At 38.6% G+C, this 18,020-nt stretch overlaps 1 protein-coding gene across 1 annotated transcript; it reads right to left on the minus strand.

The window, feature by feature from the left end:
- Positions 1-7,132: 7,132 nt before the first annotated feature.
- Positions 7,133-14,136, minus strand: CHURC1 (churchill domain containing 1). Its single transcript, XM_015824436.1, has 4 exons — positions 14,054-14,136; positions 11,983-12,118; positions 9,497-9,567; positions 7,133-7,448 (listed from the first exon to the last, which is right to left on the minus strand). The coding sequence occupies exons 1-4, from the start codon at positions 14,090-14,092 to the stop codon at positions 7,356-7,358; spliced, it is 339 nt and encodes a 112-aa protein (XP_015679922.1). The 5' UTR covers positions 14,093-14,136; the 3' UTR covers positions 7,133-7,355.
- Between the last annotated feature and the right edge of the window lie 3,884 nt (positions 14,137-18,020).

Raw genomic sequence — 18,020 nt, forward strand, 5'->3', positions numbered from 1 at the left:
CTAAACATATCAAAAATTATCTTCTAGCTTCTTCCACTTTTGTCAATAACACTATGATAAGGACACAAACCAGTTTTTATCAGTGTCTTCAGGCAAACATATTCTAGCAAATAGAAGAAGCGCACACTTTGAGATGGTTCTGAGACTTAAAGTCTGCAGGATATTCTCTTTTAGTACCTATTTTTTTATACTCCTGACTTTTCACAAAAAGGCCATGTTAACCTGTGTAAAAAAAAGGGAGGAAAACATCATTTCAAGCTAATTTAAAGTCTAACCAGAAGTCCCACTAAATTCAATTAACTTACTCCTACATAATTGAGCATGGAATTTCAGTCTTAATGTGCCATGAATATAATTTCATCCACTTCATTGGTCTTTTTAATGCACTCCATAAAAGGTAACCCCAAAATCAGTTATAAAAAAATCTCCAATAAGGATGAGATAATGAATATATAATATTGAGAAGCAGGGCTAATGTTATGAACACCCTAAGATTGAATAATGAGTCATAGGTTTTCCAATCATTTAGAAAAGAAAATAACTATAGTGCAAATGATGGAGCAATTGTTTTGAAGGAAACTTTTAAGTTCTACAAAAATATTAATTGCAAGGCTCCAATAGGACATCTGGCTTTTCAAATATCATTTTACTGAATTTATCTGAAGATTAGCAAATATTTAAGTAGAACAAAAATTCAACCCTGGAAAACTAAGGAAAGAAAACCAAATTCCACTGAAATTCTCTAATTTGTATCTCTTCTTCAGTGTGCTTTCTAGCACATTTATAATGTTCCTGTAAAAGTTATACTTTACTGTATGTAAAGCTCTCATGCTCCAGAACATGAGAGATTTTGGATAGTGATAAGTACTCTTATTATAAGATTATATAATAAAATATATTTATATTATAAAATATATTTGTGTAATTGCGAAGAGTTCAACATCAACTTGATGGCATGTAATCAATGAACAATCAATAATAAAATAAATTTAATAAAAATTACCATTTAAATGCCACAAAATTTAACAAAAACCTCTTTCCAAACAGTTTTGAATAGCAAATCTCTCTGTATAACATATCTCAGAATTGCTTATAAATAAATGTTGTTTGAAGTGCCTACAGTTCACATATTATTTGGTGAAAGTGAATTTTATTTTCTAGACTTGGTGAAAGGGCAAAATTAAAAGCCAACAGATAAATTCATGGTTAGATTTCCACCTTAAATATATAATGATATGTAACAGTTCCCAAATACAATTTTTCTTTAAAACAGTTTATCATCACAAAGGACTAATTGACCAGTTAGTAAAAAGACAAAACTTATAAGAACCTATAAAAATTATTTTAGAGGCTAAAAAATTCATTAGCAATATAAGGGTCAAGATCTCCATAATTTCTAATCTTCTTCACTAACACATCTGGACAGCATCATATTGTAAAATCTAGCTTAGAATTGAACAGATAACTGATAGGCAGCCACCCTCCACAGAAGAAAGAAATGGGTTGTTGCTAGAATATAAGCAATCCAGTTTCATTCTTGACCAAAGTAAATCAGGGTCAATCTATAAGGGCCAGAAGTTGCTCATAATTCAAAGAATGTTGTAGATAACTGGGTTTATAGGATTAATACTGCATATTTCCTCAACTCTTAATTTGACAGGTTCTAGAAATGCTAAAGAAATAGCTCTACACCTTCAAAGTCTATCTTCCTATTGGTTAAGTTTAAGGGAATATGTACACTTGGATTACTTCTGCCATTTCCATTTATACCCCTTTTTGTCTGTTCATATTATGCTTTTTGGATAAATCAGGGATTCCTAAAGTTTTTGCAATCACATCTTCCTTCCTTTACAGTAGTACAATCTTCATGTACCTCCCCTACAAACGTCAGTTTAGAAAACCCTGGTCTAAACCATTATCATCATCTATATATAAAAGATAAAACTGTTTGCTGTATAAACATGCAGAGGCACACACATTCATGTAAGCATTCACAAATCTTCACCATTTAATCAAAACGTTATTTAACAGAAGACCCATATTTAACTGAGGATAGAGCTTCCTTGGATGGAGAAACTGCGAAATGGGACAACTCGCCACAGCTAACTCACCCCAGCCAACTCACTGCAGGACTACTTGCCCCGGCCAACTTGCCATGAGACAACTCGTCGTGGGACAATTTAAAAATCCAATTATTTAAAATAAATAAAATATATTTCAATTTTTATCATTCGCATTTCATTCTTTTCCTCCATTTGCATCCTTTCTTTAATGATTCTATACCATCATTTCTTTGTTGTTAGTGTAATTCTTGTCCCACGATGATATGTCCGGCGGCAGGTTAGCTGTGCGAGTTGGCCGTGGTGAGCTGGCTGCGGCAAATTCTTATAGACCCGATCCAAAATTTGAATTTGAGAAAAGCTGTGCAGGTTTTATAAATCTACAGGCAGATGCAACATCTGCAGTTATTGTCCTCTCAGCATCTAACCCAGGGGTAGGCAACCTTGGCTCTTTTATGACTCATGGACTTCAACTCCCAGAATTCCTGAGCCAGTCCATGAGTCATAAAAGAGCCAAGGTTGCCTACCCCTGAACTAACCTATGGATGCTGCAGCACACTCTGCTGGTGGCGTTCTATCCAATAAGCATGCAAAGACATATCGTGCATGTAAAATACTTGAACAGACCGAGCATTCCTCAGGTTGGCTGGCAAACAAGGGACACCACAAGATGATGGGAATTGCTACACAAGTGGAAAGAGCATGTGTTCTGATACTTTTTTCTCCCCTTAAGGCATGCCAAATGAAAAACAGTAACTACATTAAAAGTATTCGTTGGCAAATTTCTTTTGCAAGTAGTCCTCAACTTACGACCACAATTGAAACCATAATTCCCATTTCTGAGCAGGTGGTTAAACAACTTGTACCCGATTTTACGATCTTTTTTGCCACAAGTTGGTTAGCAAATAACTGCAGTTAAGTGAATCGTGTAGTTGTGAAGCAAATCCAATTTCCCATCATTGATTTTCCTTGTCGGAAGCCATCTGGGAAGGTTGCAAATGGGGATCCTGTGATACCCCCCCCCCCCCGAGATGCTGCAACCGTTGTTAAAACGTGCTGGTTGCAAAGTGCCTGAATTTTGATTAGGTGACCAGGCAGATGCTTGCATGGTCATAAGTGTGAGAATCAGTTGTAAGTCACTTTTTTTAGTGCCACTGTAACTTTGAACAGCCGCTAAACAAATGGTTGTAAACTGAGGACTATCTCTATAGAGATTTCGAACTTAATTCAACCGATCCCTGACTCTTTAACCAGAATGCAATCTGAATGCAAGTACAACCTGAGTGATATTTCAGTACACCCTGATCTCTTAAGGATGAAATAAAGTTTAGAGCGGGGGTCCCCAACCCCCGATCCGTAGACCGGTACCAGGCCACGGCATCCACACAAACAAGCAAAGTCCCATCCGCAGGATGCAGGCAGCACACAAAACCACACAGCCTCTGGTCCGCGGAAAAACCTCTCTTCTCAGAACTGAAGGTTGGGGACTTCTTGTTTAGAGGTTCAGTTTGGAATGCAAAGAGAAAGAACTGTAGGAGGAGGGGCAGAACCTGAGGGTGGAGTCAAAAAAGGAAGCAGCCTAGGATCTCTATGTAGGCATAAATGGATCAAATCCAATCCCCCCCTTGAATGAACCCTTATCTAGTGCCAAAAATAGTGCTGTTAGTTGAGTAGATTCCTGTGCATAGGCATGAGCAGCAAATCAGTTTAATTAGAACTTAATGTGTGATCCTGGTTTTTGTGCCTGACAAGAACAGAACCAACAGAATATTTCCAAATATGGAACAATGTTCTTATCCTGTAAATAATTTTCTATATTTATAAGCCATCAAAGCAGGAGTTCCCAACCTCTGGGCAGTGGCCCACTACCAGACTATGGCTTATTCAGGACCAGGCTGCACAAGAGGCAGGCCAGTGAGCATGTGTGCGCACAGCTCCACTTGTGCAAGCGGAGGGCCGGCACGCACACACATGCACACTGGCCCACTGCTCATTTGAATGGAACTGCATGCGCACATCCACGTTCCCCTCTCTCCCCCCCCCACCAGGCCACAAAAGTTGGGGACCGCTGCCATAAAGAGCCAGCTTTTACAGACTGGCTCAACTGTTCTCCATTAAAATTAAAATCCACAGTAAACTCAGTAAATCTGTCATCATCATCTTGGGAGTAAGCAAAGTAATACAATATGGACACCATATAAGCCATGCTCCCAACATGGGATACAGTGAATATTTACAAGCCTAATTCACTGAATGACTCGAACAGAGAGATTTCAGGAGTCTCCATACACTCTGGAATACCAAGAGAAGAAAGACAAGCCAATTCTCTTCACAGATTTTGATTTCCTGCCAGAAACATTTCTCTTAAGCACCAAGTGCAAAATGTAAGAACAAAAACAAATGGGTGCCTAATGGTTTTAAGCAAAAAGCTCAGGTCCTAGAGGGCCTCCTTTTAAGTTAAAAAAATAAACCCATTACTCTCATTAGTGATTCCACTTTGTCCAACCTTCCAGGAACTGAGATCAATACAGTTTTAAGATAACAGACCCGCAAAATTATCACTAAGCAACATGGTTAGGAAGTTTTGTCTGGAACAGAAAAACAATCTGTGATCTTGCCTAAGATGCTGTTGGTCTTTTAAGGCTCAGACACAATGGACACCACCAGTTTCAGTTACCTGTATTTTAATGCAAAGAAGCATATAGGTAGTCCTCACTTAACGATTGTTCACTTATGACAGAACAAAAAAAAGTTACTTATATCCCATCCTCAAAGTTATGACTGCTGTACACAGCTATACCCCATAATCATACGATCGAATTTCAGACGCTTCGCAAATGGCTCGCATTTACGACCGGTTGCAGCATCTCATAGTCAATTTAAGTTTTTGCCAGTTTCTGGTTCTGGCAAAAAAACACCCATTTGGGGGAATGGATTTGCTAAATGACCACAATTGTAAAAACGGTCATAAACCCATCACCATGATGACATGCTTCATGACTACAATGACTTACAATCAAAATTCCAGGCTCAATTGTGTTAACTGAGGACCATCTGTATGCTGAAGGCTCTCTTGACAAAAATTAATTTCACAACAAATCTCTAAATACACTCAATTATTTTTTTGTACATTTCAGTAATTTAGATAGCAGATTATCAACACTACCAGTTAGGACAAATTGTAATTAACCATGTAACCAAAATTACCTTATATGATATACTATACTTCCCAAACTTGTGATAGTCCTATAATTTATTTCCAGTGTCTGGCAATTATAGAGTTACTCCTTCCATTGAATTACCATGCCAACTGGCCTTGAGTGCCTCATATTCTATGCTCATAAATAGCTTGGCAAGTTTTAGTTTTAGTCTTGTGGTTAAAAATCAGTATCTAGTTGCTTCATTGGGCAGGCAAAGTAATTATGCATCATCAAAATCTTTGGCAAGAAGCAGTCGTGTTAATCCACATCAGAGAAGTTTGCTAATGCAAGTTACAGTAAGGGCAGATACCACTATGGGATCAGTACAATCTTTCTGAAAGGACCAATTTCCATAGAGAGGAATGCTTCTAGAATCCATTAGCAGACACCAGGTCCCTTTCTAATTTTACATATGAGAACTGAAACTTACATTTGCTGATGGCAGTTTAAGGTAATTTGCATTCAAAAATGGTTCAGTGGCTAAAGATTTATGGCCCTTGACTAAGTTTCTTAAAGATGAAACTTCAGTTTAATTAGTCTCAGATCAGCTCTCCCTACCTAATTTCACAGTGAAATCCTAATTGAAATAGGTCATATACCCACAGGCTGGCACTATAAATGAACCACAGAAGGCAGCCTTGCTGAATCAAATACCGTTCGGCGAAAAAGTTACCCTTTTTTGATTTTCTGAATTGATGTTTATCTTTCCCAATGAAATCAGTGAGGGTCCTATTGATAAAGGGAATCCAAGCAAACAAGTACCATAATGCCAACTTTTTTCAGCTTGTTTCATTTACTTTATAAACAATCACCCAATATGTGATGTGCCAATACAAAAAGTAATTGCCCCCTTTGATTCAGGAACCACCTTTTAGCAGGTCAGAGGGCAAGTGTCCCATTGCTTCGGAAGTTCACATCAATGCAATTATTTAGATTAGAATCAGCAAGATTTCTTCATCTGTTCGTTTTCTAATGAACATGAAGCTACATGACTCTGCTACGAGTCAACCGTACATTCTGGAAAACTTGAAGGAAAATGGAGTCTTCTTTCATTTGGGGCACAGAAACAGCCGAGAAACACTGGCTAGTTCTATCCTTCTCTAAAGCTTTCTGTGAGATAATTAATTAATTAATTAATTAAATTTATTGGCCGCCCATCTTACCATACCTAGGGTAACTCCTGGTGGCTTACAGTTACATATACAGTGAAAACATAAAAAGTTAAAATCAGATATTAAAACCAAGGACACATACAGAGGGCAGGGGCAGAGTGGAGGGGGTGGGTGGGAGCTATTATTACTCAACCAACCATATCCATTGCGCTGTTCCGCCACTTACAAAAGGATAGGAGGGTTGGGACCGACTTCACATGGGGGGGGCAAGATGGTCCACAGGGCAGGAGCAACAGCAGAGAAAGCCCTCCTCCTGGATCCCGCCAGACGGAATAATTGGGCTGACGGGACCCACAGCATGCTCTCTCTGCTGGCACAAGTGGTATGGGCCAATCCCAGTAAGGTGAGAAGTCTCTCAAGTAACCTGGTCTTACCTCTTATCGCTTCCTCTATTTCTACATGGTGTGCTGGATGGCTTTGGAAAAGGCAATTTCCCCCCCCTAACATTACATTCTCATACATTTTTTGTATCTCCCGCAAATCAGATTTCTTTCCTTTTGGGGAGTCCTCTTTCAACTAAGAGAGCTGGAGGCATTGGTTGATACTGCAGTGGGGTAGACAGTCAGAAAAATACAGCATTCCCTATGATGCCAGTAACCCTGACCACAGCATTCTGACTTGTAGAAAACATTAAAGAAGACTCAAAGCAGCAAGCAGGAATTCTGCCTTTTCTATGAAGCTTTCAGCAAATGAATGTTTTTTTCTCTCTTCCTTTAGCTTGCAGAGACCGCTTCTGATTATGATAAACTAAGATGCTATTTTTTTGACCCCATACCATCTGAAGATGCTATTTTTTGATCCCATACCATTTGACTGTCCCACATGGATTGAGAAAAGTCTGCATTTGTGTTCTGTAAATATCTTATTCCATGAGTTTCTGTCTTTTAGTACATGATACAATGGCTGAGAAAAATCAAGGCACTTCAGAACAATGGAGTCATCAGATGAGGGTCATCAGGCAAGATACTGATAGAATCTTCTGCCCTCCCACAGAGCATGCAGAGCATGGTGTATTCCTAGAAGGAGAGACAAAATATATTTATACTGGGTGACTGAGAATAGATGCTTTTTTTCATTTGCTGCATGAGTATATTAATTTGTGTTAACCAAGGAATCAATGAGCTGTAACAATAGTCATAGTTCAAGCAAACCTATATATCTTTAATGAGATCGAATTACTAACTACTTGCCAACACCTTAAAGATATGGTGGGTATAACATGAGATTGGTTATCAAATATAAAAGCCCTCTATCTCCCCCTGTTGTTCACGAGGAGCAGCTGAAACTACTTTTGGCAATAACTGTGCCAAAATCTGATGCCATGATTTTGATTGGGTAAAGTCATTAAATATTTATTTGGAAGCAATATAATTAAATTTCACTTATTTTTATAAAAATAAATCTTCCCACAATACCTTAACACAGGGGTCTTCAAACTTGGCCCTTTTATGACTCGTGGACTTCAACTCCCAGGATTCCTCAGCCAGGCATGCTGGCTGAGGAATTCTGGGAGTTGAAGTCCACGAGTCATAAAAGGGCCAAGTTTGAAAACCCTTGCCTTAACACCATCAAATAGCAACGACTGTCTATCCCACGTTCTTGGGAAGGACCCGATAGGTGGATAAAAATGCCAATCCAGTTTAAACATCTGGCTGACTGTGTGAACCATAAATTAAATTTATATACTGCCTGCTTCACAGCAATTCTGGGTGGTTTAGAAATTATTTAAAACATTAAAATAAGAGAAACAAAAAGAAACAGAAAGGTAAAGATTGCAGAATGACAAAACTAGATGGGAGCAAAAGAAAACCACTCAAGTTAAAAGGAGGTTCAGTCATCCTTGCTGAAAAAGCAAGTCTTTAATGCCCTTTGAAAAACCAGTAGGATGGTGGCTGTGCAGATCTGGGAAGAAACCTCATTCTAGAGCAGTGATGGCGAACCTTTTAGAGACCAAGTGCCCAAACTGCAACCCAAAACCCACTTATGCATCGTCGGGTGCCGGGTGGGTGTGGCCCATTGGGTGGATGTGGCTGCAGTGGCAACAGCAGACTGGGTTGGACTAAAAAGTTCAATCAATCAATTCCAACTTTGCAAGATCTTTTTTTCCCCACGAGAAGTTGAAATTGACTGATTGATTGAACCTTTTTTTTTTGCATATGGTGGCGGAGGCCTAAAGCAAAAAGGTCTTATAAAACCCAACTGAAGGCGTAGGACTGGGGCGACGGCGCGCTTGCCCACAGAGAGGGCTCTGAGTGCCGCCTCTGGCACCCGTGCCATAGGTTCGCCACCACTGTTCTAGAGGGCAGGCATTGTACAGAGAAGGCATACTTCTGGGGTCCTGATAGATGGCATCAAGATTGAATTGGCTGGGTAGATACTAAGGGAGGCAGAGAGTCCCTCAAGTAACTAAGCTATAAAGCAGGTGTTTTTTTTTGTTAAAGATACTGATTAGTATCTTGAATTGTACCCAGAAGCAAATTGGCAGCAAGTATACCTTGTGAAGCAGAGCTATTACATGAAACTGCTGAGTGAGGTCATCAGCCAATTTGGAGTTCGGTATCAAAACTAGGCTGATAATACCCAATTATATTTATCAATCCTAGGCTGACCAAGTGAGAGAGAGAATTCCCTGAGGATGGGTTCCAGAGTAAGTCCGAAAGCTTGGAAGTAAAAACCTCTGGTCTTGGTGACCAACTCAGATTGATTCTGCAACATTATCCTGGGACACATACATTTTCCTTATTTTTTTATGGTCTATTGCATTGTCAGCTGTCCAGAGTTTATATTTAGTCAGCTCTCAAGCTGAATTAATAAATCAATAATAGTTTATATTATTAAACCAACTGGTTGAGTTTGTACAGCATAACCACTAAATAACAACATAGGCTGGATTCACACAACATACTAAATTAAAATATGGTCCACTTGTTAACATCATATGAAAGCATACTGAATTATATGCTATAAATCAATTACCAAGCTTAATGAGCCTCAAAAAGATAAAAAGTTGAAGTAAATAAAAGGTAAACAAATTCAGTGCTTGATCAATGAAAGGCTCTTATACCTGGTAATCATCCACTACACCAAAAGTGTATTCATGCCTGGCTATCACATGGTGACAATTCTTACATACATCTGAAAAGAAAACAAAAGATAAGCTTGAAACCTATGCTCTAAAATTGCAAAAGAAATCAAATTGCTTTAAGACATTTGCACTTACACAGGAATCAAAGGATAATACCTGCTGTACCAGTCATACTTAAAAAGATATAGTCTACAGAAAGCTCAACCTTCCCCCATTTGGCTCCCCAATTTCCATTCCTAGCCATTTATTAATTATCCCTACTGTCATCACTTCTCTAAAACATTCATTGCTATTACTTCAATGGAAAAAATGAGAGAAATGGCATGTTCTGGCACTGCACACTGGTTCATTAAAAAGTTACACTCACAGAAGAAGAAAAAGCAGAAGATATACAGGATTAACAATTCCTGGAAACTGAGCAGAAGTGACAATATAGAAAAGCAGGAAGGGGTAGCAATACAAGTAGACGCTTATCTGCTCATTAAAACAATATGGCAAGGAGACATTCAGCTCTGGCATGCTGTTGCAAAAGACTATTAATCTGCTTTAAAAATGTTTATGGCACTCTTTCAGGGCAACAGGCAATCAATACATACAAAAATTGATGGTAGCATCAAACTGATGTTGGCTGATTTCCAAAAGCTAAACAGAGTCAAATAAAATTAATATTTTTACTGCGAGACCATTAGGAGATCCCAGGAATGTAGACCAGACTGGGAAACCTGGAAAGAAGGCAATGTACATTATTTTGTAGTGTTCCCCCCAACACCCTCCCATCAACTCCCAACATGGAGATGACCAACTAGTTATCATGAAAACATCAATTGAAAAGAAGTTTTGGTCCTCTCTTTTGTAATTACATACAGTACTACACTAAATTCCCTCAATTCTGCTGAAGATGTTACCTAGCCTGGCACAACAAAACATTCGGAAACCAACTCACAAGCTTGGAGAATGAGCCTCCACACTCAGCTTCCACCAAACTACAGATATTTGCCACTATCGCAAACAGTACTACACTGTTAATTAGCTCATCAGTACAAAAATACATGAGACCCAACTCCCGCTTTAATTTTAACTACAGCAATTCTCCCTGTTCTCATATCTACTTTTATTCTCTATTTGTTTTCTATCCCATCCACCTATCTTCTCTTTCTCCTCAACCACAGTTGGTCAACCTGTTTGATCTAATGGTTAAGACACCAGGCTAGAAACGGGAAGACCGTGAGTTCCAATCCCACTTTAGCAATGAAAGCCAGCCAGGTGACTTTGAGCCAGTCACTATCTCTCAGCCCAACTCACTTCAAAGGGTGGCTGTTGTAGGGAAAACAGGAGGAGGAAGGAGTATTAGGTATCTTAACCACCTTGAGATATTTAGAAAAATAATAAAGGTGGGATTAAAAAATGAATTAAATAAATAAGCTGTATTATATAGTACAATCTTATGCATCTGATGAAATGGACTAGAATTCAAGAAAGTTTATATGATTACATGTGTTAGTTTTTAAGGGGCCACAAGTCTCTTTGTTGTATTTGTTCCTACAAAATGCCGCTATGACAGGAGAAGGAAACCTATAATTCTTCAGACATTCTTGACTTAAACCCTGAGTATTGCCAAGCTGTCTGGGGCTAACTGGAGTTTGAATGCAACCTCAGGATAGCCACAACCTAACTTAGGAGTTCAATAGTACTCAATGATGCTTCCCTTCAAGAAAGAACATAGGACTGCAACCTTCATGTTTTTATCACCATAATGACAATTTTATGAATATATTTCTTTAGAAAAAAAAATCAGTGAATATATTTCTTTAGAAAACCTGGTTTCTGGCTTTTCTTTTCTGCAATTGTATTTATAGGGCCTAAGTTCATATGTGGCTCTAAGTAATGGGTTTTTACCAGGATCTCCTGAATAAGGCACAATGGGTGGGCTCAAATATATTATTATAAACTGTAGCTTAGAGTGGAAAGGCTCACATAACAAATTAAGCCAAAAACGAACAAGTTATGTGATGGGTAAACCCAACCTTGGAGTATTAATACATCCAACAACAGCAAGAATTGGATTAAAATAATTTTCCTTGAGTGAAACTTTCTACTCTCCTGTCTCTTCATTCTCTTTCATCTTCTATATGCTACTAAATGTGCTTTGAGAGTTCCCTTACACCTAAAATAGATTTTGGGGCATGTGACCTTCTGTGACAGGAAAAATAAATTCATTTATTCCCTTATGCCTCAATTATTAGCAGTCAGGTGTTACTGGGCATAGCCCAGAATCCTGAAGTGCATTATTCAGGTAACTATGATAACAGTTCATTACCATTTTGTTTTTATAATGGGATGAAATACATGCACGCATATCTCACATATAAAAGCATGTCTAGACACATTTAACTTTCAATGGTACAGATTTCTGGATACAGGTTCTTAATGCCCACACAAACAACAGAAGAATCTGGCCATCTTACGATCGTAAGTGACAATTTCCTCTCCATCTTCTTCTTCTGTTGCTTTGTTCACAATCATCACAAAATCCCGTGTTTTGCATTCAATGCAACCAACATAATTCATTAAGTAGGATCCGTTCTCCAAGCAAGTAGTACCCTAAGAGATTCAAAGGTGGGAAAATATGTTAACACAGCCAGTGATCTCTTCTTAAATTGATTTAAGAGCCAAATTTACAAATTACTTCAGAATTCTACATTCAGAACTTCCCATATTTTTAAAAATGCAATCAAGGAAATGATTATGATCAGAGAAAACACATAGAAGCTAATTAAATACCCCACATATGAGTAATCCTGGCAAATTTCCCCCAGACCTAATTTCTATCCCTACATACCTTCCTTCCTTCCCAGATAAAATGCATTCAATCCAACCTTCAATCTAAACAATAATATGGTAAACTGTTAAAATCTGACTTCTCCCTATGTGGGCTCACACATATTATAAGCCAAAGGGAAAGTCTCACATAATAAGTTATGCCAAAAACAAACAATCCATCTGACAATCCATCTGACCCTGGTTTTCAAAGACTGTTCTGTGGTAGGTTCTTTTCCATTCCAGAGGGAGAAGTCATAGTAAACAATGATGAACAATAATGCCACCAAAGGATTTTCAGATTATAATATATAATCTGCAATCAATGTACCACTTAGAACAACCCTATATTTCAGTAAGATCATTTTCTTAAATTTTTCAAATGTTCTAATCATCTGGCTTATCTCTGGATTTACATGTACTGATTTTCAATTTATTTCTCAATACAATGTGCAATATTTCTTTCTGGTTAATATCAAGTCAGTGATTTCAAGATTACATTGAGAAATACATTTAAAATAAAAAAACCATATACAACCTAGAGATTTTATAATGTTAAAATATCTTTTAAACAGTTCACTTTTAAAAACTAGAAATAGAAAATATATTTCCTTTCACACATCATTAGCAGAGTTTCTTGAAAACCCATAACTTTTATAGTAATTCTACGTAATGGTTAAGTTAAGACACCAGACTAGAAGCTGACTGTGAGTTCTAGTCTTGCTTCAAGCACAAAGCCAGCTGGGTGACCTTAGACCAGTCATTTTCTCTCAGCCCTGGGATGGAGGCAATGGCAACTACTTCTGAGGAGAAAAAATATTGCCAAGAAAACTGCAGGGACTACTTTGAGCAGTTGCCAAGTAGTCAAAAACTGACTTGAAAGCACAGATATGCAAAAAACATCTTCTCAAGACTCTGTTACCCAGTACCTATTAGGAGAGAAGCATTTTCTATTTTTTCCCTCTAACTGGAGAACTACACTTCCCAGAATCCCATATAATAAACGTCTCAATAGAAATGCTGGAAGCTGTAGTGTAACACAGTTGAAAAGTGCTGGCAATTAAAGGGCTGTATCCTCTTGGCAGAAAATGAGAGCCCACTACAGCTATAGATCTATATTCCATCTGGAGAGTTCCACTGCAAGAATCCTTTCCAGTGTTTCTCAACCTTGACAATTTTAAGGCATGTGGACTTCAACTCCCAGAATTCCACAGCCAGCAATGCTGGCTGTGGAATTCTGGGAGTTGAAGTCCACATGCCTTAAAATTGTCAAGGTTGAGAAACACTGTTTAACCACAACAGGTTCAAATGAAAAAAAAAAAAACTTCGCCAAAAAAAAAAAAAAAAAAGCCGGGGAGACAGCCTAGTGCTCTGCATGAAAAGTGAAAGTGAAAAATAGAAAAAGGATTAAGCTTATTTCGCCCGGGGGGGGGAGGGGAATTCCATAATGGAAAAAAAAAAATCTGGGAGTATATTAGTATTGCACCTTGCACACTCTTTAATGACACTTTGGCTGGTCTTAATAAAGGCATTACTGAGTGCGGGAGAAATTAATTTTGCCTGCAGACCCCCTGCTTTGGATCTCATCTGTTCCCAGGTAAGAATTGGTAAGGGGGGGGGGGCAAACTTCGAAGGAAGCCAAGGAACAGGGAAGGCAGCGACAAAGGAACGCTCCCTTCTCGTGCCTTAAAGAAAGCCCGCTCCCCCCCCCCGCCTTACCCGAGGAGGGTACTCCGTCTTCACGCAGCCCCCGCACATGCTGCCGTCAAACCTCCTTCCCGAATCTGTGCGTCCCTGTGACGTCACTATCCGCGCGAGAGAGAAAGAAAGAAAAACAAGCGAGATTTCTCCGATTCTGCCCCAAGTGACTCTCTGAAAGGAGGCGGGCCGGCTAGGGAGGGAGGAGCCTGCGCTGAGGGTGTGGTTTATCGGACAGATTGACTGTGTGCTAAATTTTGCGGGTGCGTAGAGTTGAATGGAGAAAAAGATCGCTGTTTTCCCAAGCTACCTGCGTTGGAGCGGCGTGGCTGCAAATGCCCTTGGAAGGTTTTTGTTCTCAAGTTTGCAGTGCTGTTACTCTTTATCGAATTTGGATCCTGATTTTATTTTTTTAATTTAATTTTTTTTTTTAAATGCTTAGGCACTTTTTACTTCGGCCGTAAAATAATTATGACCAACCTTTGGTGGTGTATTATTTACGGGCATCAGTTTTATATCACCACAGAGGCTTCGGGAGGATGTTATGAATTGCGCGTTTCTCCTTTCTTTCCCTTTTAGTAGAATGGGAAAATAAAGGAGTTTAATTCACAGGCTTCTGCTGCTGCATCTAAGTCTCTCTACAATATGGAAACAATTCGACAGAAATTTTAAATTTGAGAAGTAAAATTTATCAGAAAAGTTACAAGAAAAAGCAAAGAAAGGATGGGTCCTTAAAGCCATTTGATCGGATTATAATAAATATCTATGAGCCTTGAACTTTCTGAGGTGTATTAGCTTGGAAACTCAATCCGACTCAAAAGGGTGGATTGCTTCGTGCTAGAATCTCGTGTATTTAACATAACCAAGACTTTCCTCCCACTTTCCCTCTGATGACACTGGGACTAATAACGGTACTATAGCTGCTCTTCTGTTCTTGCAGAGGTTTGGGATGAGCCAAGTGATGGAAATAGAAGAGGCAGTTTGCTGTAGTGAGATATGAATCCTAGTCCTGCTTTAGGCACAAAGCCAGCTGGATGACCTTGGACCAGTCACTTTTTTTCAGTCCTAGGAAGGAGGCCAAGGCAAACTACTAATGCAAACCTCCGCAGGGGCTAGTCCAGGGAGTTGCCAGGAATCAAAATTGACTGAAAGACACCCCTCAAACTCCCAAAGTGCTAAACATGAACATTTCAAATGTATTAAGTACCCTTGAGATACATGTTTAACAATAATCACTCAGGGATATATAAACTATTAACCAATAGTGGATTGGGAAGAAATTAGAAATATATATTGTAAGGAAAGCAAACCTACATTTCTGCTAGCAAAAGTGGGAATCCTGAAGAAAACTTTGCACAATTCCATATAATTATTATTTTTAATAACAACTCTGGCAATTCATATACCATCAGTCAGCTTCAGGAGTCTTTTATGAGAATCACCAAATAAATTGATAACAATGAACTGGTAAACAATATTTGGAATTTCAAAACTTTATTGACAAAGCCCTTGCAAAAGGTTTTTGACTAATCTCTGAGCAAATCTGATGGGTATCATGTAAGAAGATATGAACACTTACTAAAGAAAAGAGGAAAGTAGGAACAAATGGACAGTTCTTTTAACAGATACTCATGTCCACCAAATATACATACTGAGATTAATTTATTCATTCAATTTGTATTGCCACCCATTTCAAACCAGTGACTCTGTGTGGTGAATAATCATAAAACAATTAAAATGATTAAAATACAATACAAAAAAAGAAATTAAATATAAATAGCAGCCAAGAGATATTATATTTTATTATAATAAATGTAACCAGGAAATGGGCCTTTCACATACTCTGGACTCCAGGTCCAGGCACATAGCTAGGTCTTCAACACCTTCTGAAAGGCCAGCAGGTTTGGGAGCATCCTACTCTCTAGAGAGGGCAATGGTTATGGCAGAGACATCTCCTAATTCCCCACACCCCACATTCCTGTGGGACTGGATTGGATAGGTAGAAACAACTGGAAGAAGACAGTCCCTCAGGTAACCCAGTTCCATGCTATGAAGGACTTTAAAAGTGACACCCAGGATCTTGAATTGTATCTGGAAATACACTGGCAACCATTTGGCCCCCAAAGCAGTAATGTTACGTGTGTCAAATAGTCAACACTACAGATCGGAGCAACTTGTGCAGCTGTGTTCTATACCTGCTGAAGCAACTGAATGCTCCTCAACTTGCACTCATTCCTCACCCCACAGTGAGGGTCTGCTCACTGTCGCTCATGTCTTCCTTTTTTGGACTACTGAAATGTAGTTGCAAAGCCACTGTTTTGCTTGAATTGAACCAATGCCTCATGTAGATGTCTGATTTGTTTTCAAATGCCCAGGAGTCGGCCCAGTTTGTTGATGGCATTCAGTAGTTGTTTATATTAAAGTAATACAAAATAAATAGAGCTACAAACGGTTTCTTAAAATTGGGACAATTAGTATTCAGATAGCAAAGATAGTCTATATGGAATGCAATTCTACCTGAAAGCTTTTACCAACACTCTTGCTCCTGCATTTTAAACACCATGAAGTTTCTGAAGGCTGTTCCAAGTAGTCCCAAGAAGGGCATCCTGCAATAATCCAATCTGGATGTACTAAACCTAAAGAAAGCATGCAGGTCTGAACCAACAGATAAAAAGCTGAATCCAGAAATACCTCCATGCTAAAAACTAGATTTTTTACAGGAAAGTTGAAGAATTCCTTTAACCAAAACAGTCTGAAATCCTATTTCAAATCCATCTGTTTGCCAGACAAGTATACCTCTGTCCTGTCTGGATAATTTTATTAATTCACATCCAATTCAGAATATTGTAACAGAATTCCTGTTGTAGATGAAAAAGTGAAATAGAGCTGTGTGTCATCTGTATTTTTATTGATTTGATTTACACCTCATTTTGGTAAAATAATATCAAAAACATTTCACATATCAATATGAGTATATGAAGGACAACATATTTCAAATCTGATAAGGCTTCCGAGTGGTTCTTTTGTATTGAATAACTTGAGAGGTAAAAAGAAAATAACATCTTGGAACAGAAAATATTATTATTTTTATATATAGATCATCTCCCATTGTTTTGGCACAATATGATACAATCTAGAACACCATGGTATTTACAGTATAATATATTGGGAGGGCAGCAGTCTGGGGAAATTTGTTTTAGAGTTGTCCTTCTCTGAATAGTTATCCTGTGGATTTAAAAAAAATTGTATCGAGCAAACACTAGTTATGGATAGAAATCCCTTTTTTACATCATTCATGAAGCAGTTTAAGTTCAATTATCACCCTAGGAATTGGTCTTAAAAATAAATCTAAGAGGAGATTGCCATTTCTATTGATTTCTAGCAATATCTTTTTGCAAGTGATAGCAGGTAAACAATTTTCTTCAAATGAATGAGATTTGCCAGCTCAGGAGAAAGAATAAAGTTCTTGTAAACACTGGACCCTCTGCAGTCAGGATCAGGAAGCAGACTCATTTTTTCTTTCCCGGAAAGCTGCCCGTTTGCAGCAGTTTCGTGTCGAATAACCCCCACTCCTCGTCTCCCTTCGCTGTGGAGAATTCGCCCTGTAATAGACTCCGGTGTTCCTGTTTTCCTCAGCAGAAAAGCCACTACAGTAGGCCTGCAGCACTCGGTCTATATACCAACAATGAGGTTATCCTCTCCTTTGCTTTTCATTTTAGACGCTTAAGCAGAATGGATTTTTAAACGACGGTGATCCCCTCCCCTTCAAATGTGTGTGTGTGTGTGTGTGTGGGAATTGCATCTGGCAAATGAGAGCGCAGTTTCACCCTCCCTCCTTCCTTTTCTAGGACACCAAGGAAGGCCGAAGTACAAGTTGGTGCCGATGACGAGGGGCGCCGCCGCGCGGTTTAAATCAGAGGCGTCAGATATTTCCTTCGCGAGAGGAAAAAAAAGCGGGAAATAAAGAGAGAGAAATCCTTTCTAGTTG

The sequence above is a fragment of the Protobothrops mucrosquamatus genome, unplaced genomic scaffold (genome assembly GCF_001527695.2).
Source record: "Protobothrops mucrosquamatus isolate PMUCROS unplaced genomic scaffold, P.Mucros_1.0 scaffold2232, whole genome shotgun sequence".
Lineage (NCBI taxonomy): Eukaryota > Metazoa > Chordata > Lepidosauria > Squamata > Viperidae > Protobothrops > Protobothrops mucrosquamatus.

Excerpts from the sequence above, each read along its gene's own strand:
- CHURC1 (XM_015824436.1), bottom strand. The coding sequence starts at position 14,092 with ATGTGCGGGGGCTGCGTGAAGACGGAGTACCCTCCTCGG. Across the intron at positions 12,119-14,053 it reads AGACGGAGTACCCTCCTCGG|GGTACTACTTGCTTGGAGAA; the intron begins GTAAGGCGGGGG and ends TGAATCTCTTAG. Across the intron at positions 7,449-9,496 it reads GTGTAGTGGATGATTACCAG|GAATACACCATGCTCTGCAT; the intron begins GTATAAGAGCCT and ends CTCTCCTTCTAG.